The sequence below is a fragment of the Perca fluviatilis genome, chromosome 21 (genome assembly GCF_010015445.1).
Source record: "Perca fluviatilis chromosome 21, GENO_Pfluv_1.0, whole genome shotgun sequence".
Taxonomy (NCBI): Eukaryota; Metazoa; Chordata; class Actinopteri; order Perciformes; family Percidae; genus Perca; species Perca fluviatilis.
The window spans coordinates 6,614,697-6,632,200 of NC_053132.1; the positions used below are offsets into that span (position 1 = coordinate 6,614,697).

The 17,504-nt window shown below is 38.9% G+C and overlaps 3 protein-coding genes across 3 annotated transcripts; 2 read left to right on the forward strand and 1 right to left on the reverse strand.

The window, feature by feature from the left end:
• The first annotated feature begins 1,026 nt into the window (after positions 1 to 1,026).
• prr15lb (proline rich 15 like b) lies at positions 1,027 to 7,335 on the forward strand. The gene is made up of 2 exons (XM_039789397.1): positions 1,027 to 1,223; positions 6,904 to 7,335. The coding sequence occupies exon 2, from the start codon at positions 6,931 to 6,933 to the stop codon at positions 7,267 to 7,269; it is 339 nt and encodes a 112-aa protein (XP_039645331.1). The 5' UTR covers positions 1,027 to 1,223; positions 6,904 to 6,930; the 3' UTR covers positions 7,270 to 7,335.
• Positions 7,336 to 8,275: 940 nt separating this feature from the next.
• On the reverse strand, positions 8,276 to 12,596 carry pnpo (pyridoxamine 5'-phosphate oxidase). Its single transcript, XM_039789372.1, has 7 exons — positions 12,360 to 12,596; positions 11,369 to 11,493; positions 11,187 to 11,286; positions 10,677 to 10,730; positions 10,448 to 10,576; positions 10,291 to 10,361; positions 8,276 to 9,801 (listed from the first exon to the last, which is right to left on the reverse strand). Exons 1-7 carry the CDS (start codon positions 12,579 to 12,581, stop codon positions 9,636 to 9,638), a joined length of 867 nt encoding a protein of 288 aa, XP_039645306.1. The 5' UTR covers positions 12,582 to 12,596; the 3' UTR covers positions 8,276 to 9,635.
• Positions 12,597 to 13,021: 425 nt separating this feature from the next.
• mrpl10 (mitochondrial ribosomal protein L10) lies at positions 13,022 to 17,247 on the forward strand. The gene is made up of 5 exons (XM_039787783.1): positions 13,022 to 13,154; positions 13,364 to 13,533; positions 14,537 to 14,701; positions 15,154 to 15,298; positions 16,622 to 17,247. The coding sequence occupies exons 1-5, from the start codon at positions 13,064 to 13,066 to the stop codon at positions 16,858 to 16,860; spliced, it is 810 nt and encodes a 269-aa protein (XP_039643717.1). The 5' UTR covers positions 13,022 to 13,063; the 3' UTR covers positions 16,861 to 17,247.
• Positions 17,248 to 17,504: the final 257 nt, after the last annotated feature.

Sequence of the window (17,504 nt, forward strand, 5' to 3'; positions counted from 1 at the left end):
ACAGCTGTTAAAATAAATGCAGTGGAGTAGGAGTGTGTGTGTGTGTACCGTCAACTCTCCTGTCATCTTAAACTCCTAAAATATAGTTTTTGCCCCCCCTCCCCCTCCCCCCCCATTAAGAAGCTTTAAAGTTGGTACATTTATCTTTGTCTGCTCTGTTTAAGTCTACATTTTCTTATGGCTGCATTTTGTCACATGTCTTGTGCATTATTTTACAGATATTTTTCAAAATTCAACCTGACATGTTTGGTGTCTTTGGAAACTCCACTAGAACTCAAAACAAAGTTCATAGGGTTTCATTAATAATTGGCCCGCCAGAGCTCCTCTCTTGTCATTGATTGATTTCTCATTCTTGTTATTAATCCCATTCTTGGCACAGACCACACACAAATCTCTAATGTGCTGTCATTAGAAAATCAAAGGAACTTAAAACCTTGTGAACTTCTAGAAATGAACGTGGCTAAAACATTGACATTATTGCAGTAATGTCAATGTTCTCTCTTCATTTCATTTTCAATCCCTGCATGTACAGCCGCCGCAGAGCCTCTCAAGTGACCTAATTTCAGGTCATTTGAATGTAAACCCAACTTGCAAAGTGAGCGTCACTGTCTGTGATTTTACAAAACATCACGGGCCCTCACCTCATTCAGATGATCTTTTAGAGCCTACATCTCTTTGGCTCTCTTTGTTCCTCCAGCTTAAAGTAATTAGAGTTTAAAAAAAGGGATAAGAAACTCAAACACAAACTTTATTCTGTGTCCAAATTTCACATTAAGATACTGTAAGTCTGGGTTTTAAAGCAAGACTGGTAAAGGGAATTTATTTGCAGTTTGGAGAGCTGCTCACCTCTCAAGTTCACGTTACCCCTGATGTCAGTAATCTTGTTGTGGACTGGGCCGGCCTGAAGAGAGACCTCACATGGTTGCAAAATTGACTCCCTCATGCACTTAGTTGGGGCAGGCTTTAGGTGTGTGTGTGTGTGTGGGGAGGGTGTGTGCTAAAGTGCAGAGGTGAGAGAGAGAGAGGCAGAGGGAGAGAGGCAGAGAGAGAGAGGCAGAGAGAGAGAAAGACAGAGACAGAGACAGAGAGGGAGAGATGCTGCACCTGTGCATGATCACCTGAGAAGAAGAAAATAAAACAGAGAGGAGGTGAAGAATTTGTAAGCATGGCGGGACAGTTTCACATCTGAGAGAATCTCCATTAGTCAGCTCGTCATCAAGAAGGTAACACATTTTAAAGTTATTTTATATCTCTAAAATACTGCTCTTGTTGGTTTTATATGCTCGACAACATATTAGCCTCTGAATAATCTGAATCTAGTAAAACTTGGGTTGGTTTGTTGACAACTTTCTAATATATTCCTTATCTTTGTTAGGCATAGGACGATAAAGTCTTAAGACTTATTTTCATTGTTGTTTCTGGTGTTTTCACAGCCCAACAAGCTGCAACAGTTAGTTGATTACTTGTAAAATGCCAAACATGTGATGCCTTCAGGCTTTCAAATGTGAATATTAGCTGCTTTTCCTCATCTTACATTATTGTGAATTTAATATGTTTGGGATTTGGACTGTTTGTCAGACAACAAGGCATTTTAAGATGTTATCTGAGCTACAGGTAATTGTAACAGACATGGTTTACAAAGTTAAATGGAGACAGGCGTTCAATGTCTGCCATTAAAAAATATTAGGAAGTAAAAAAGAAGAAGATTGAATCATATAAACAAACAATATGATGTGATATATCAACTGATGTCTTTGCTTGTGTGTTGCTTGAGCTGGTGACTGTTAGCGTGAGAATATACCTTCCAAAACCAAAAACTGCTACAAGCTAAGTCATGACAGCGATAAAGTCATGAACATTGTTCCAGCCTTATCAGGATTGTTGACATGATGTCCCATTATAAGCACACGTAAAGTTTCTGTTCTGTGCCTTCTATGTGAACAGAACAAACAACGCAAAGAAAAATTAGCATTATTCTAAAGACCAGGCGGAGAACGCCCAGGGGCTTCTTCATCAACTCATTCAACTATGCTGTTACGGGTCAACAGGGAAGCTGGCACAAGGAAGGAAACCTGAGAATCTAATGAACCTTCAGCTCAATTATGAGCAGCACAGTCCTCAGTGCCCTTGGAGTCTCTCTCTCTCTCTCTCTCTCTCTCTCTCTCTCTCTCTCTCTCTGTCTCAGGCTCCAACATTGTGCTATTAAAAAGGCTTTGCAGCTGGTTAGTGATTTCCGAACGTGGCCACAGTGTTCCCTTCCTGCTGTGATCTCTCAGGCTTTGCTGAGCGGCTCACCCACACATAACAGAAGACATAGTAACTTATTAAAGAGAACTATGGAGGGCGTCCTTTATGTCAACAGGGCTTTCCGTCTCAAAGGTCACATCTAAGTCAAACATGGCATAGATAAAGAAATATTTGTGCATATTGTACAGCTATGTTCTCTTACTTAACATGGTGTGGACGTGCTTTATCCACTTTAGTTACTTTGTTTTGCGGAAACTGCTTGTTGAAAAGTCAACACTACGATGTAAATGCTCTGTAAACATTTGTTATGGAGGAACCTGTCTTTACTTAAAGACTCATTTATCACTATATATATATCACTATCACTATTTAGAAAAGAAGGGGAATTTATTGAGCTAAAGTGATGTATGAGATGGTTGCTGCAGAAACACTTTGTGTTACCTGGGTGTCTGTCTGCACAGTTAAGTGTAATTAAGCAACACAGGGCCAAGACATAAGATAAGGTCCAGAATAATCAAGCAAAAGAGCTTTTGAATGATAAAATGTGTGCTTGAATTACAATTAAAGCTACTATTCAAACTCTATCTCAACACGCGATCAATTGTTTCCCTACTCTGCGTGTGCTTTGAGCCTTGCTTGTTCGTGCCAGGTGCCAAACATCACGTGGTTCAGATAAGAGTAAGAGGAGTGTTTCTGTAAAGGACATGGACTGTGTATTTGCATAGGTGCTACATGATAAGATGACCACACCAAAGGAGGGTTAATGTGCTGCTTTGCTTCCTGTCAGCCCTCGTAAAGGAGAAATCGCGGCGTTTGTGAATTGTAAAAAATATGGTTTATAAGCCTCATTTATTATCCAAACACTATTTGTTTCATTTGCAGTTCAAAGTTTGAAGTTTATCCCAGTTTGAACTGCATTTTAAAAAGAATTTTACAATTGTGAGAAACAAGATTTGAGAAAAACAACTCAACTCAGCACCTTTCATACAAACGTGCAGCACAAAATGAAAGTTAAAAACTACACAGAAAAAAATTAGAAGTATTTTGCAAGACTATGAATTTGCCTACAACAATAAGAAAAAAGTATTTAAAAAAAAAACCAACAGACAAAAATATAACACCAGGGATAAAAAATGTTTTTAAAACGAATGATTAAAACTTAAAAACTAAATGCTATTACTCAAAAATTAAAATCCAGATATGATAGGTGGAAGACCTTGGTGGTCTGGCTGGAACATAAAATGAAAAGAAATCTCTGTTGTATGGAGGAGTGAGGTCATTCAAAACTTTATAAACAAGTAAAATCACTTTAAATTCAACTACAAAGTTAAGCTCACAATTTACTTATTCATTTATTGTAAAGAGTGGCTTTTATGTTTCTTTTCTATGTACATTTCTTGGCATTTTCTTTGCCTTTTGTAAGACATTTCATACGGACAGGAAACATAGGAGGAGAGACGAGTATGACATGCAACAAACGTCTGCAGCCATAATCAATACGCAAACTAAAACGTTGTGGTTATATGGTGTGTGTGCCAGGGCTGCAACTAACAATTATTGAAATCAATTAATCGATTGGTCTATAAAAGATTAGAAAAATTAGAAAAATGCCCTCGCAATATCCAAGAGTCCGAGGTGACTTCATCACATGTCTGAACAACAATCCAAAACCCCCAAAATATGAAATTGACTACATCATAAGACAAAGAAAAGCAGCATCTCCTCACATTTCTTGTCATGTTTAGCTTGAAACGTGATTGAAATGATTAAGTGAATATCAAAATAGTTGCTGATCAATTTTCCGTCAATCGACTAATTAGTGAATCAACTAATCGTTCTAGCTCTAGGCTACCAGGACACCATCGATCAATCGTGACATTGGAAAAAGTCGTCTTTACAAATAAATAAATGATCTTCACTTTACACTTACTAGCTTTCTCCAGACCTTCAGAGCAAACTAGGGACTGCAGATGTAAATTAGCCTAAGGCTAACTCTGGTACAATGCATCAAATGGCAACATTTATGTTAAAAATTGTACATGGTCCCTAACAAATAAAATGAATAAATAAAAAATAAAAACTCCATCTGCCAATGAAGACAATGAGATTTTGGCTGAAAGATTCAAAAAAAAAGTTACAGCTGACCTAATTTAGCAAGGCCTGTTTATGTGTAACATTTTATATATTTTATACAGCATATCATAAACTTGTTTATGACCCAAGGGTACTTTTTTCATGAGGAAGTTATTTTAGCGATATGGTTGCCAGGAGACTTGACAATCACAATAGCTGAGTAATAACAATAATCTGTGTGGCGACATGCACCGATTGATTTGAATGATTGCATTCTGAAATCACATAAAGAGAAAACCCAGAGGTTATTCTGTGGCGCTAACAATAGAGTCTCCTTCACTTTGCTGTTATATAACATGTTTTTGCTCCTGCTTCGGCCTGAAGACACAGTTCGACGACAATACATTCACTGATATTATTTATACCGAATTGTCCGGTGTCGTTTTACCCCCCAAAAATAGTTCATACGTCTGTTATTACATAGTCTATATACTCGACGTTCCACTTCCGGGATTGCTCCGTTGCCGATGGAAATTCTGCCCGATTTTACTCATTTAGGGCTCAATTGGGCTTCCTTTGTGTTGGCATTTTAAGCTCCGGTGGATTTCTGAGGACTATGGTTAACTGCTCCTCAGATCTCTGCAGGGTAAATCCAGACAGCTAGCTAGACTATCTGTCCAATCTGAGTTTTCTGTTGCACGACTAAAACTACTTTTACGTATGAACGTACACATGTTCCACCAAAACAAGTTCCTTCCCAAGGCTATTTAGCAGAGGCACCGCTGCTCCGTATGGCGCTTAGACCGCCCAAGACGATTGTGATTGGTTTAAAGAAATGCCAATAAACCAGAGCACGTTTTTTTCCCATCACGGAATGCTGTGTGGACTAGCCAGACCCTCCTCCGCGGCACCTCGGTGGAGGAAAGTCTGGCAAAGCGAGACTAGTATTACAGTACTGTAGGACAGTTGAGTGTCTGTTTTCTAAGCTGGTAAAGTCAGTTGAACAGGTGAAGTGTCGATAGTCACCTGTGTTTATTTTATTAGATAATGGTCAAATATATCAGATAAAACCTTATGGGAAATCAGTTCCACAATGAGTGCTTTTATTTGTAATACCTTGAGTACATGAGGATGATCATTAATTTTTAATGTAGTACTTTTTCTAGTAATTGAGTTTAGTTTGCCACTCAGGTATTGCTGCTCAGTGCTTGGAAACATGTGATTGCACAAAAGTAAAAAGAAAAAACACACGTGCAGGAATACTGAGGTAATAAGACCAAATTCCCCAAAGCTTTTAACTAGCCACCACAAAAAGACTGTAAAATGTTCTTGTTAAATTGTATTCATGTATTTAAGAGTGATTGACAGGTTGTTATTGACATTGGGAATAGTAGTTTGATACAAGAAAATTCATTGCACAAGGTCAATTTATTGGAAATTTGTGTATTTATTTATTTGGTGTATTTATTTACAAGAAGGAACATGAAAGTAAATATTGATGAATCTATTTTTTAAGCCCAAATTCTACATACATAAGTGTAAATTAAGTAAATCCCTTCTTCCCAGGCTAAGTTTTGTTAAAAGGGACAATGTTTAATAGTTTCTCTGGCTGTCCACTTTATGTTTACGGTAACATTTATTTCCCTAAATGTTGTCTCAAAGCCTATAGGATAATTCTGGTGGAGAAATTCCTTCCTCATATGTTGAAACCCATTTTTTTGTTAAAAACATTCAAATTGAAAGATATTTAGTCTAAAAAAAATATCAGAATCAGCCTTTAAAACCCAGCATGAGTAATTTGTATGCTCTTCAGGTTGTTAAAAAAAAAACAGTTCTGCAGAGGACATCAACTGGGTGTCCTCAATTGTAGCTTCAGGCCTGTTCAGGATGTTAACTTGATTCCTTAAATAGGTCTTATTGTCCTTTGTCCCAATATGTTTTAAGGAGACAATTATCAGAAATGTGTTGGCACAACAAAGTTTCAAGCAGAGGAGGAACCTTCTTATGCTTTACTTGCTTTTAATGTATCTTTTAAAGGTGCCCTGCCACATGTATTTCATGACTTTGTGGTAATGTCTGAAGTTCTACCATGGACTCTGTAACATTTTTTGGTGGAAAAAATGCTTTGGTTACCTTGTTTCAAGCCATTCTAGCGTGGTATAGAAAGCCTACAGGAAGACTCAGCTCGATTTCTGCCAGTTCTCATTAATATTCAACAAGCTAAGCTGTTTGAATCTGATTGGCTAACAGCTAGCCAATGAGAGCCTGGCTGTCAGAATCCTTTACCCAGCCCAACTGGGCGAGCTAATGAATAGTAATGAGCTCAGGCAGTATGATGTCAGACTGACCAGCTTTTGTAATTGGCCTGATTTCTCCGCTTATTTCTTTTCAGTGGCTAGAGCTGACAGAGGAGGTAGCAGTTCATTTTCACATTCACAACATAACCCATACACATATGGACCTAACATATTTCAAAAAATGCAAGTAAAAACGGTTTCGTAAGGCAGGGCACCTTTGCTCACTAATCATTGCCAATAAAGTTCTGTTCCCCACAGTCCTCAGTGTGTGCTCTGTGCCCTGCAGGTCAGTTGTCCAGTCTCTGTCGGCGCCATGGCTGATCCAAGCTGGTGGAAGCTGACCTTCTCTCGCAAGAAGAAATCTGAATCTAAGGTCCTGTATGAGATCCCAGCTGAGTATGGCAGCAACACCGGAAACAAAGAGCACTCGAGCAACAACCCCCCTCCGGATAACATGGACAGCCAGTTCAACGCCAGGCTGGAGAAGATTGTGGACAAATCTGCCACCAAGGGCCGCCACGTCAAGGTGTCCCACTCTGGACGCTTCAAGGAGAAGAAGAAGGTCCGTGCCACGCTGGCCGAGAACCCAAGTCTGTTCGCAGAGCACAGCCTCGGTGGCGAGAACCATAAAAAGAAGACAAATGACAAATAGCACAAAAACATGCTTGATCACAGGTGTCCTATAAAATAAAGTGTAGATGAAGGATTAAAATACACACAACCATGTGGCATTACATGTGCAATGTGCAAGGTGGATAAACACCTGTTACCAGGCAACACACCCAGGTAGATACTGTAACCAATGGACTCACACCTATAAACACTACTGGTATCAGCAAACCATTAGTCATTCACCATTAGAGTCCTGGCTGAGACATTTTCATTATTCTTTCTGAGCTCACACTGCTATTTATCTTCACACCCTGCCTAACCTCATTCTTATGAATGAACAGTAACATTATTGTAAATTAACTTTTTTTTATTTTTATTATTATGGATGTAGATTTTTGGAATTAAACCTTTTTTAATGTCTTCCACTGTCAATTTTAATTACATTTTTATGACAAAAAAAAACTTGATTTTCATGTCTATTGTAATATTGTGGATACTGTGCAAATATGGTAAATAAATAAATAAATAAATAATCCTGAAGCAAAAACATGTATTTTGTTTTTAATAATTGTAAGAAGAAGAGTTAATATAAAACGAGTACTTTGTGTTTGTACAGGAATTTAGCTGCAGTATGTCCCAATCTTTTGAAAGTTTAGATCAATGATTTAAGCGACTCCACGTGCTAATCTTGGTTTCAGGTTACAGACAAGTCTGTTTTTGCACCTGTTTGTTTTGTTGGCATGGTGATAGTTAGCAGACACTGACATTTGATATACAGTGCCGTGCTTCTATATATATATATATATATATATATATATATATATGGTGTAAGTATTGACATATAACGTATATATATATATATATATACGTTATATGTCAATCCTTACACCAGTTCAAAGACTGATTCAATACAGTTAATAATGTTACAAATCCACTAATCAGCTGGTAGTGCTTATGTTTACTTTGTCTTTTGAGTCCATGAGTTTTATTCTGTTTTGTTGAAGTTTGCTGCTGCTGACATCTGCTGGACAAACATACACTTAGTCCTCAGTTACAAATTACACTTTATTACTGGCTCTTTTTCACTGTTTATTTACTTATTTTTAATTTTTCTTCCCTCAGTGAACAATAACCCAACAACACTATTCTCAAATGACACAAGACATACATAATGCACATGGCAGTAAATTGGCACAATTCAAATCATCAGCTCTTTTAATCTCATTGTTAAAAGGCAGTAAGACCCACTCGATGACTGACACAATCAATTCATGAGTTAAAGTCAGAATAATTCAGTCACACTATTTTATGGGACCTATATTTCCCTCTTATTTTCTACAAAGACATTAAGATGCCTGTAAATTTATAAGAAGGTTCCTGGTTTGTAATCTAGTACTATTATAACGAAAACAGAGACAGTTGTTCAATACTCCCCCAATTGATTGATTAAAATCAAATGTTAACATAACCCGAAGTAGGGGCTCAGCAGGTCAGCTACATATTCAAATATTGGAACTTTGTTGTGGTGTTTGGTGTTTTAAGCTCCCAACGTCGTGGAAGGCACTAGGATTACTAGGCAATGGTTATGGTTAGGATTAAGTGCCTTGAAGTAAACGGTCGCAGCGCTGCCTTGAAGTCGACGTTGGGGGCTTAAAACACCATCAAGCGAACTTTGTCGACAGTCAAACGTACGATTTAACAAAAATTAAGTTTCCAATAACAAATACAGATTAAATTCACTCAGTGGCCCCTTTATTAGGCACACCTTTACAATGAAATTCTTCCTTTACAGAGTTTATAAAATTCCGTTTTTGTTGGAATTGTATTTATTTGGGTCTAAATTAACCAATTTCCATAGGAATCAAGACCTGCTTATAAACTCAACACAACCAAGCAAACTCAAACAACTGTCTCAGAACTTTCTCTCCATTTTCCCTGTAACTATCACAAAGTTATTATAGTTTTACTAAACTTTCTTGGAAAGTACAGACCTGTAAAGTGTAAAATGGACCACAGAAAGTTGCATCAGACAAGTACAGATTCACATCCAAAAGGTTAACAAACAACACTGCAGAATAACCAACGTTACTGTCAATCATTATTTGATAGAACTTGGTGGAGTTTGCTCTCTTTCTGTAAACCACATAGCCTCTTTTCATTTCATAAAATGTGGAAAATGTAAAGTTGTACAGTGCAGTCAGGTTGTTTCACACCACTGTTAAAATATAAACTGACATCAACAAAGACAAGGCGATACAATGACGTTTGGCTTGTTAATAAATCCTACTTACAGCAGCACCTATTTAATCAACATTGAATGGTTTCCATCAGTACCGAGAGATGAGTGGTTACTTCCAGTGAGGTAAAGATGGGGAGTTTTTTTTCCCGTGTCTGCTGAGGTGTTTCTCATGGGGACAGGCGCTGGTACACCCAGCCTCCCTCTGCAGCGTGCTGAAACTCCCCCAGCCCAGACTCTCCGTCCTTCGGCCTGGTGAAGACGATGCGGTCGTGAAGTCTGTTGGTTTGACCCTGCCAGAACTCCATCAGGTAAGGCTTGACCATGTAGCCGCCCCTGGTAACAGAGGGCAGTTAGAATATGAAGAAAAGCCTTAACTTCCTGTAAAACAGCAATTTTCCTTGAGTGACCTCTAGAGGTGCTGGTAGGTTGGCCAGAGCCAGGCTAGCCATTTCCAACTCGATGGTGTTTTTTGCCAACAACGTCGCCTTCCAGACAGCTAACCCTAACCTTAACCCTAAACATAACCATTGCTGCGCTGCCTGGAAGGCGACGTTGGGGCAAAAAACACCAAAACACCTTCCAGTCTTTATGCCAAGCTAAACGGAGCTATTTCACTGCTGGCTGTAACTCTCATATGTAAAATATTTTCATCTAACTCTCTGCAAGCAAGTGAACATGTGCATTTACTATAATGTCGCACTGTTGCTTTTAATGTGACTTATGGAATCTTGCAAGACAAATGTACCAAAGTGTCTTCACCTTTTCCATGATTTAAACATTTTATAGCTTGATTTAATGTAAAGAACGAAAAGTAATCTTTACCAGTAGTCAGGCATAGGCACATCTGTGTCTTTGTACTTCTCCTCCAGTTCTGCATTTTTCTGCCTTAGATACTAAAAAGAAATGACACCGTGAAAATTGAGCCATTAACATTTACGTATTTACCTACACAATAACACAGTATAGTTTGTGTTCTTACATCTCTGTTAGGAACTGGAGTGCTTTGTCGGCTCACGACCGCCCCGATCTGGCTGCTCTTTGGTCGGGAGTGGAAGTAGTCACTGGAGCTCTGGAAGGGGATTCGCTCTACAGTACCCTCAATGCGAATCTGCACATCACAATTTTAATGTATAAACATTTATTGTGGGATAATCTATTAAAACATTATCAATAAGGCAGAATTTGATGAGCACAAGTAAGATGCTGACCTGTCTGTTAAGGGGTTCCCAGTGGAAGACCAGACATGCATATGGATTGCTCTCCTGTGGACAAAGAATAGATCAGAGAGTTGTCTTCAAATTCCGTGTTTGTTCCAACCAACAGAGCAAACCCAACATATTAAATGTACAATTAAAAGAAAAAACTGAAAAAAAGCAGCAAATCATCATATTGGAGAAGCTGGAATCAGAAAATATGCAGCTTTTTTTTCTGAGATAAAATGACTTAAATCGATTATTCCAGTAATGGTTTCAGCTCTACTGTGTTGGGCATCCTGACGTGATTGTTGAGACTTTGCTCAAAGCAACATTACATTATTTAAATAAAATGTACAACTGATCCACCAGGAATTCAGACAGTGAGGACTGTAAATCCCATGAACAAACAGTATCAGCTTTAAAAAAAAAAATGGTTTGAAAGTCACCTTTTTTGTGGATTTTAAGGTCCCAAAAGGTCCCAAAGAACCTGGACGATTGCATTGTCAGACAGCACCAACTTACCAGCTCAGAACCCTTTCTGCTCTCGTAGTTTGTAAAGAAACGGAAACCCTCGTTGCTGTAACCTTTCAGAAGGACCATACGAGCAGACGGACGTCCATCTCTATACAGACAGGAAAAGGTTGACATTAGACATTTGTGAAAAACTGAAAATAAATGTATTTCCAGGAGGCGGTGGTACCTACTTGGTGGCTGTGGCGATGCACATAGCATTTGCCTCTCCGATTTCATGGCACTTTGTGGCTTGATCGAACCAGTTCCCAAATTGTTTGATTGGGTCCAGAGATACAAGCTGGCTCTCCTCAAAGCACTGCAAATCAATCATATATCAATGCACTGACAAACTCAAATTTGAGGTGCTTGTACTTCACTTGAGTATTTCCCTTTTTGGAACTGTCTACTTACTCCACTACATCTCAGATGCAAATATTGTACTTTCTACTCCACTACATTTGTCCAACAGCTTTAGTTACTTTTCAGATGACTGTTTGTCTTTCCCTTCCTGCCCAGTGAAAACCATGTATCTCCACATATGATGATGTTAAATGTTTGTCGAGAAACTTCTCCTACTTTTTAAGCTAAATAAAGTATTTAAAAAGCCTCTTGGATCAGATGGAAAAGGCATCGTCACAAAGCTGAAAACAGGGCTACATACACATTAATGCAGCAGAAATATTAAGATATAATAGGAAAACACTGACAGGGAACATTTTACTGCACATTACATAGGCTACTTTTACATGTTATACTTTAAGTTCATTCATTTTGCTGATACATACTTTTAATTAAGTAAGGTTTTGAGTTCATGACCTTTCCCTTACTTATATATTCACAGTGTGGTATTGGTAGGCTACTTGTACTAACGTAAATTATCTAAATACTTCTGAAAACAGACACAACCTGATGTAGGCTTTGAATGGTTGAGCCAACCAATGTCAGTGTATTCGAATGACTGATCCAGGGAGCATTTTTTTAGGCCTAGGTTGTACGAGCAAAAAGTCAAAAATGAAAACATACCTGCTGTAGGCTATCACACATTAAACACAGCACATATAGTATTTGCACACCTCACATCATGATAACCTTGTAGTTACACAGACCGGACAGTGGATAGTTATATGAATCAGTGTATTTCACCCAAACACAGGTAACTCCAGTCTTTTCAATGCCACTCACCTCTTCATCTCCCTTGTACTTCTTCCTCATATCACTCAGGTCCATGTTTGTGCGGTCACTCGATGATTTCCTGCAGAAACTCAGTGCACAGACGCGTTGTTGACCCGCTGTCACAGAGGTATGAGACGGAGGATTTCTACCAAATAAACTGATCTGCCCCAATAAATTCGCACTGAGTATGCGCCTCATGCTTGTCAAACTGACGCTGACGTAACAGCGCATCCTCCTTTACGTAAAACATTAAGTGTTTTGTAACCGGACCAAAATGTATGCGTTAACATGATTTTAAAATCATATTTTCATAATGCATTATTTAATTAGGAATATACATGAAATTGTATGGACAGCAGATATTATTTAAACACAAAAACCGAAAAGCGATGACATCGAAGATAAAACTACAAATCGATGCGTTGTGCTGCATTCATGTTATATCTGTTATAGGAGCAACCGAGCGGCTTTTTCTACTCCGCTATATCTCAAAGGTAAATATTGTACTTTTTACTTCACTAAATTTGTCTGACAGATTTAGTTACTTAAGATTGTTTACATACAAAACATAATTTATAAAAAGATTATGTTGTTTGTATATAAATAAATTACCCAACAGTGTATTCAAGTACAGCCGAAACAATTTGGATTGATTTAGGATTGATTTCCACAATCTTTCTGTTTTGATTCTCTTTCCTCCGACATGACATGGAATGCATCATTTGTGCTGTCGTCACTTCCTAGAATACGATTTCCTCCTAAAGATGGCGGCGACCTTGTGTGTAAAATTATTACCGAAACAGGGTAATGTTGAGTCAATACTGCATTTCTAGCTTTAGCTATCTGTCTGTAACGAGTTAGTACATGGTGGCCTGTTTTTCTAGAACTATCTAAAATTAGCAGTGTTAGCTACGCTTCAGTCAAACGGCGTACCAGACGAGCTAAAGGTGTACGGTTAGCCAGTGTTAGCATAACAGCCTCAGCAAATGTTTAACAGACTTTGTGTGTTTCAGGATGGCTTCCCCTGACACAGAGCGTTCGGCACGGCTCCAAGGCCGTGACTCGCCACAGGAGACCGATGCACATCCTCAAACAGAAGCTCATGGCTGTCACAAAGTACATTCCTCCCACACGGGTCATTCCTCCAGGAGCCTATCCATCCCAAACCAAACACGTCCAGGAGGTAAACATTCTTCCCCTTCGCGTCCTTTCTCTGACGGACATGAATGGGGCAAGAGCCAATATATAACACTGTTAATGAGTTGGTGAATTTCTATCTTGTGCATATATTGTGTACACTGTGAAAACAAAACAATTTATTCCAAAAGCAGTTCAATTCAATTTCATTTATAGCGTCATATCATAACAGCAGTTATTTCAAGACACTTTACAGATGAAGTAGGTCTAGACCACACTCTATAATTTACAAAGACCCAACAATTTCCCTCAATAGTAAGCACATGCCATGGACATTTTTGTCCTATTTGTTTAAACTGTCACTATATCCTGACTGTACTACATGAATCAAATAATCTGTTCTGCCTTCGCAGTGTGAATCACTGCGCGTAAACTCTGATCAGTCTGTAAAACTAGGCAGCACTGATCAAATATGAGTCAAGATTCTGTTACTGCATTGCCCTTTTCTCACCTCAAATGTTTTCAGAAACATATTTTAGTGTACTGTTGAGCTGTAAAATGAGTTTGCTCTGGCCAGTGGGTGGTGCTTGGTTTTGGCTTGACTTGTCACAAACTTTCTCATTTTACTGCTACACTTCACTGATCATATATATATATATATATATATATATATATATATATATATATATATATATATATATATATATATATACATACACATATATATATATATACACACACACACACACGTATATGTGCAGCTGCTTGTGAAGTTTGGCTTCTTTAAAAGTTTTTATTTAGGAAAAACACATTTTTATTCCTAAAACTATGGTATCACAAAAGTAAAAAAGGTTGCGTTGGTATGGATACAGAAACTCAGGTATCACATTGGCATTAATATAGAAACATTTCAAATGATATCTGTAGCTTAAAACATCACCATTGTCCCCAAACCTCAAGCGCTCATTGGAACAGTATACACAGTGTAATAGATTAAAAGGAGTTCGTAGCTCCACTGTGAGACAAAATCTTCTCTTTTATTCCACCAGGACAACCCTCTTATGTTAGTCATGAAGAGGAATTTAAATAACGTGTTCCAGGACTCTAAGATGATCGCTGTGGTCCAGAACAGTGCCAGTAACGCTGAAGACATGATGATTCTCAAGCACAGACTCAACAAACATGGCATCACTGTCAAGTTCTTCCCCAACCAGGTAACCATACAAATGTTTTAGGACTATTTTTTGGATATATACTAGTTCATTAGAGGAAGATTAACACACAATTATAATTTTAATTAGATAACAGGCTGTAGAGAAATTATAGGGAATTAGGGGGGAGAGAGAGACGTGAGGAATAACGTGACAAAGGTCTCAGGTTTCCATTTTTATTTGATTTTGGAAGAAAGAAATCGGCCTCTAGCTCACCCAGTAAGAGCGTTCGCCCCATGTTGGCTGAGTCCTGCAGCGGCGCAGGGTTCGAATCCGACCTTCTGCCCTTTGCTGCGTGTCATCCCCCATCTCTCTCCCCCTTTCATGTTTATCCACCACCACTGAGCTCTCATTTGTGTCCCTTTTAAACATGAAACATGCTCCACAGCCTTAAACCCCTGTGATTTTAGTTTTCATTGAAGGTTATTCCATTCTTTAATCATGCTTTTTTTCAGGTGGTGCGGTCGTTCCTGAAAGACAGCATTTACTCCAACATGGCTCCTCTGTTCATCGGTCCTACAGTTATGTTTGTTAGTAAAGAGCCCAAAGCGAAGGAGATGCTGTCGACTCTGAGGGCCAGCCCACAGATGACGCTCCTGGGTATGTTTATTGTCCGTGTCTGAATGCAAGGAGGAACGTTGTGATGCAGATGAATCATTTTATAATGTTTGCTACAGACAAAGATGGCCCAAGTGTGATATGATGCCTCAGGAGGTTACAAATGGATTTGCACAGAGATGTGGTTCAAGAAATGCCTTGTTTGATTTGGGTGTTGATCCTGATTTTGTATTTTCTGCCCAAGACAATTTCTTAACAAAGTAATAACAAATGGGAACTTTTTATCATACCCTAAAGGTGTGTGTACATTCAGTTTAAAAGATGTAACTATTAAGGCTTTTAAAAGTAACAGTAACTTGAAGAATTGATTATCTTTTTGTTGAAATTTGTTTTATGATATAATGCAGTTATCTCATTAAAGATGGCAGGTGCAGAGTTTCCGCAACTGGTGTTGGTTGACAAAAAAAACAGCAGGAGTGCTGTTTGGAAATAATTAGCATTTCTAGCAAAGGATACAAGCAAGCCCATATATTATCCCTGTGGTATCGAAAATTATATCAATTATCAATATTTTCAAAGTATTGTATCAAAGTTTGAAGTCCCACTGTCGTGACAACACTGCTAGAGACCAAATTCACATTGTTAAACAACAACTCGGAAAGTCCCAAAATTTAGAATCCTCACTTTTGAGAAGCTGCAGCCAACAAATGTTTGGTAAGTTATCTTTGGGATGTCTTCAATAATTAATGAAATATTTTTAAAAGGTCAATCAGTTAATTTACTAATTGTTTCATTGCCAGACCTTCCTCCACAGCGCTGCGGAGGAAGGTCTAGCTAGTCCACACAGATTTCCGGGATGGGAGAAAAACGTGCTCTGGTTTATTGGCATTTCATTAAACCAATCACAATGGTCTTGGGCAGTGCTAAGCGCCGGACATAATGACGGTGCCGCTGCAAAATAGCCTCTGGAAGGAACTTGTTTTGGTGGAACGTGTTTGTTCAAAGGTTGTTTTAGTCGTGCAACAGAAAACTCAGATAGGACAGATAGTCTAGCTAGCTGTCTGGATTTACCCTGCAGAGATCTGAGGAGCAGTTAACCATAGTCCTCAGAAATTCTACGGAGTTTAAAATTACAACACAAAGAAAGAGGAAGGTAGCGGACATCTGGCCTAAAAAGAGGGACATCTGGCGAAATTTCCGGCAGCCCCTCACCAGTCCCGGAAGTGGAACTTTGTGGATATAGACTACTTCATTAGAGGAAGATTAACACACAATTATACACATGGATTGTGTTTCACTAAAAACTTAAGAATGTGATTATTTAACTACAGCTCATCAATCACTGCATTGCTCACCTCTCAACAGGAGCCTGTATAGACAACACGTTGCTGACTGCCCAGGGGGTGGTGAGCTACTCCAAACTGCCGTCAGTGGCTGTTGTCCAGGGCGAACTAGTCAGCGGGCTGACGATGCTGACCTCCCACACAGCCTCCATGCTGCAGCGCCACCCGGCCCACCTGTCCGCCCTCCTCCAGCAGTACGTCAAACAGCAGAGCTCGGAGGACAGCACACAGGGCGGTCCTAAAGCAGCGGAGGCCACGTAAAGCTTCAGAAATTACTCGGACTGTTGCCGTGCAGATTTCCAGCTGCATGGAAGGACGAGGGACTGTTGGGTCGGATGCATACTTTAAGATGTATTATGATTTAGCACCAAAGTTCCAGGCAAACCTTTAAGATTAGTCTGCAAAAGAAGAAGTTGGTGGTTTACTCAATCTTAATAACTTGACTGGAGCACTTGAATTGGCTTTCAAATTCGACTAAATCATACAATGTGCGTCCACCTATAGGAGCACTGTGGCTGCTGTGAATGAAGAAGACTGCAGACGAGTGTTTGTGCACTTCAACTTCTCAATGGAAGTTTTGCATGGTGTTGCCCAAGCAATTCCTTTATTTAATTATATTGTCACATTTAAATAAACTATTTCAACACATTCTACTGCTCAGTGTCATTTGTTTTTGAATTGTTATCTTGAGTTAAATGAAAGTCTTGCCCAAAGTAGCTGCAGTGGCAGAATTCATCTAAAGTGGCATCATAAAAAAACACTCCAGCCAAAATAAACACAAGTGGTCACAGATCTTGATAGGTTAATCTGCAGATTACAGCATGTTAATCTGGGTCAGTTAGTCTATTACGGCCCGCCTTTCTGAGGGAGACGGACATTGCTGAGGCGCTCGCTTCAACACTCCA

What these genes read in the sequence shown, in the direction of transcription:
- mrpl10 (XM_039787783.1), top strand. Translation starts at nt 13,064, where the DNA reads ATGCATCATTTGTGCTGTCGTCACTTCCTAGAATACGATTTCCTCCTA. An exon ending in AAAATTATTACCGAAACAGG is followed by an intron (nt 13,155 to 13,363) that starts GTAATGTTGAGT and finishes TGTGTGTTTCAG; the next exon opens with GATGGCTTCCCCTGACACAG. An exon ending in TCAAGTTCTTCCCCAACCAG is followed by an intron (nt 14,702 to 15,153) that starts GTAACCATACAA and finishes GCTTTTTTTCAG; the next exon opens with GTGGTGCGGTCGTTCCTGAA.
- pnpo (XM_039789372.1), bottom strand. Translation starts at nt 12,581, where the DNA reads ATGCGCTGTTACGTCAGCGTCAGTTTGACAAGCATGAGGCGCATACTC. An exon ending in GGGAACCCCTTAACAGACAG is followed by an intron (nt 10,577 to 10,676) that starts GTCAGCATCTTA and finishes TGTGATGTGCAG; the next exon opens with ATTCGCATTGAGGGTACTGT. An exon ending in CTCCAGTTCCTAACAGAGAT is followed by an intron (nt 10,362 to 10,447) that starts GTAAGAACACAA and finishes ATTTCTTTTTAG; the next exon opens with TATCTAAGGCAGAAAAATGC.
- prr15lb (XM_039789397.1), top strand. Translation starts at nt 6,931, where the DNA reads ATGGCTGATCCAAGCTGGTGGAAGCTGACCTTCTCTCGCAAGAAGAAA.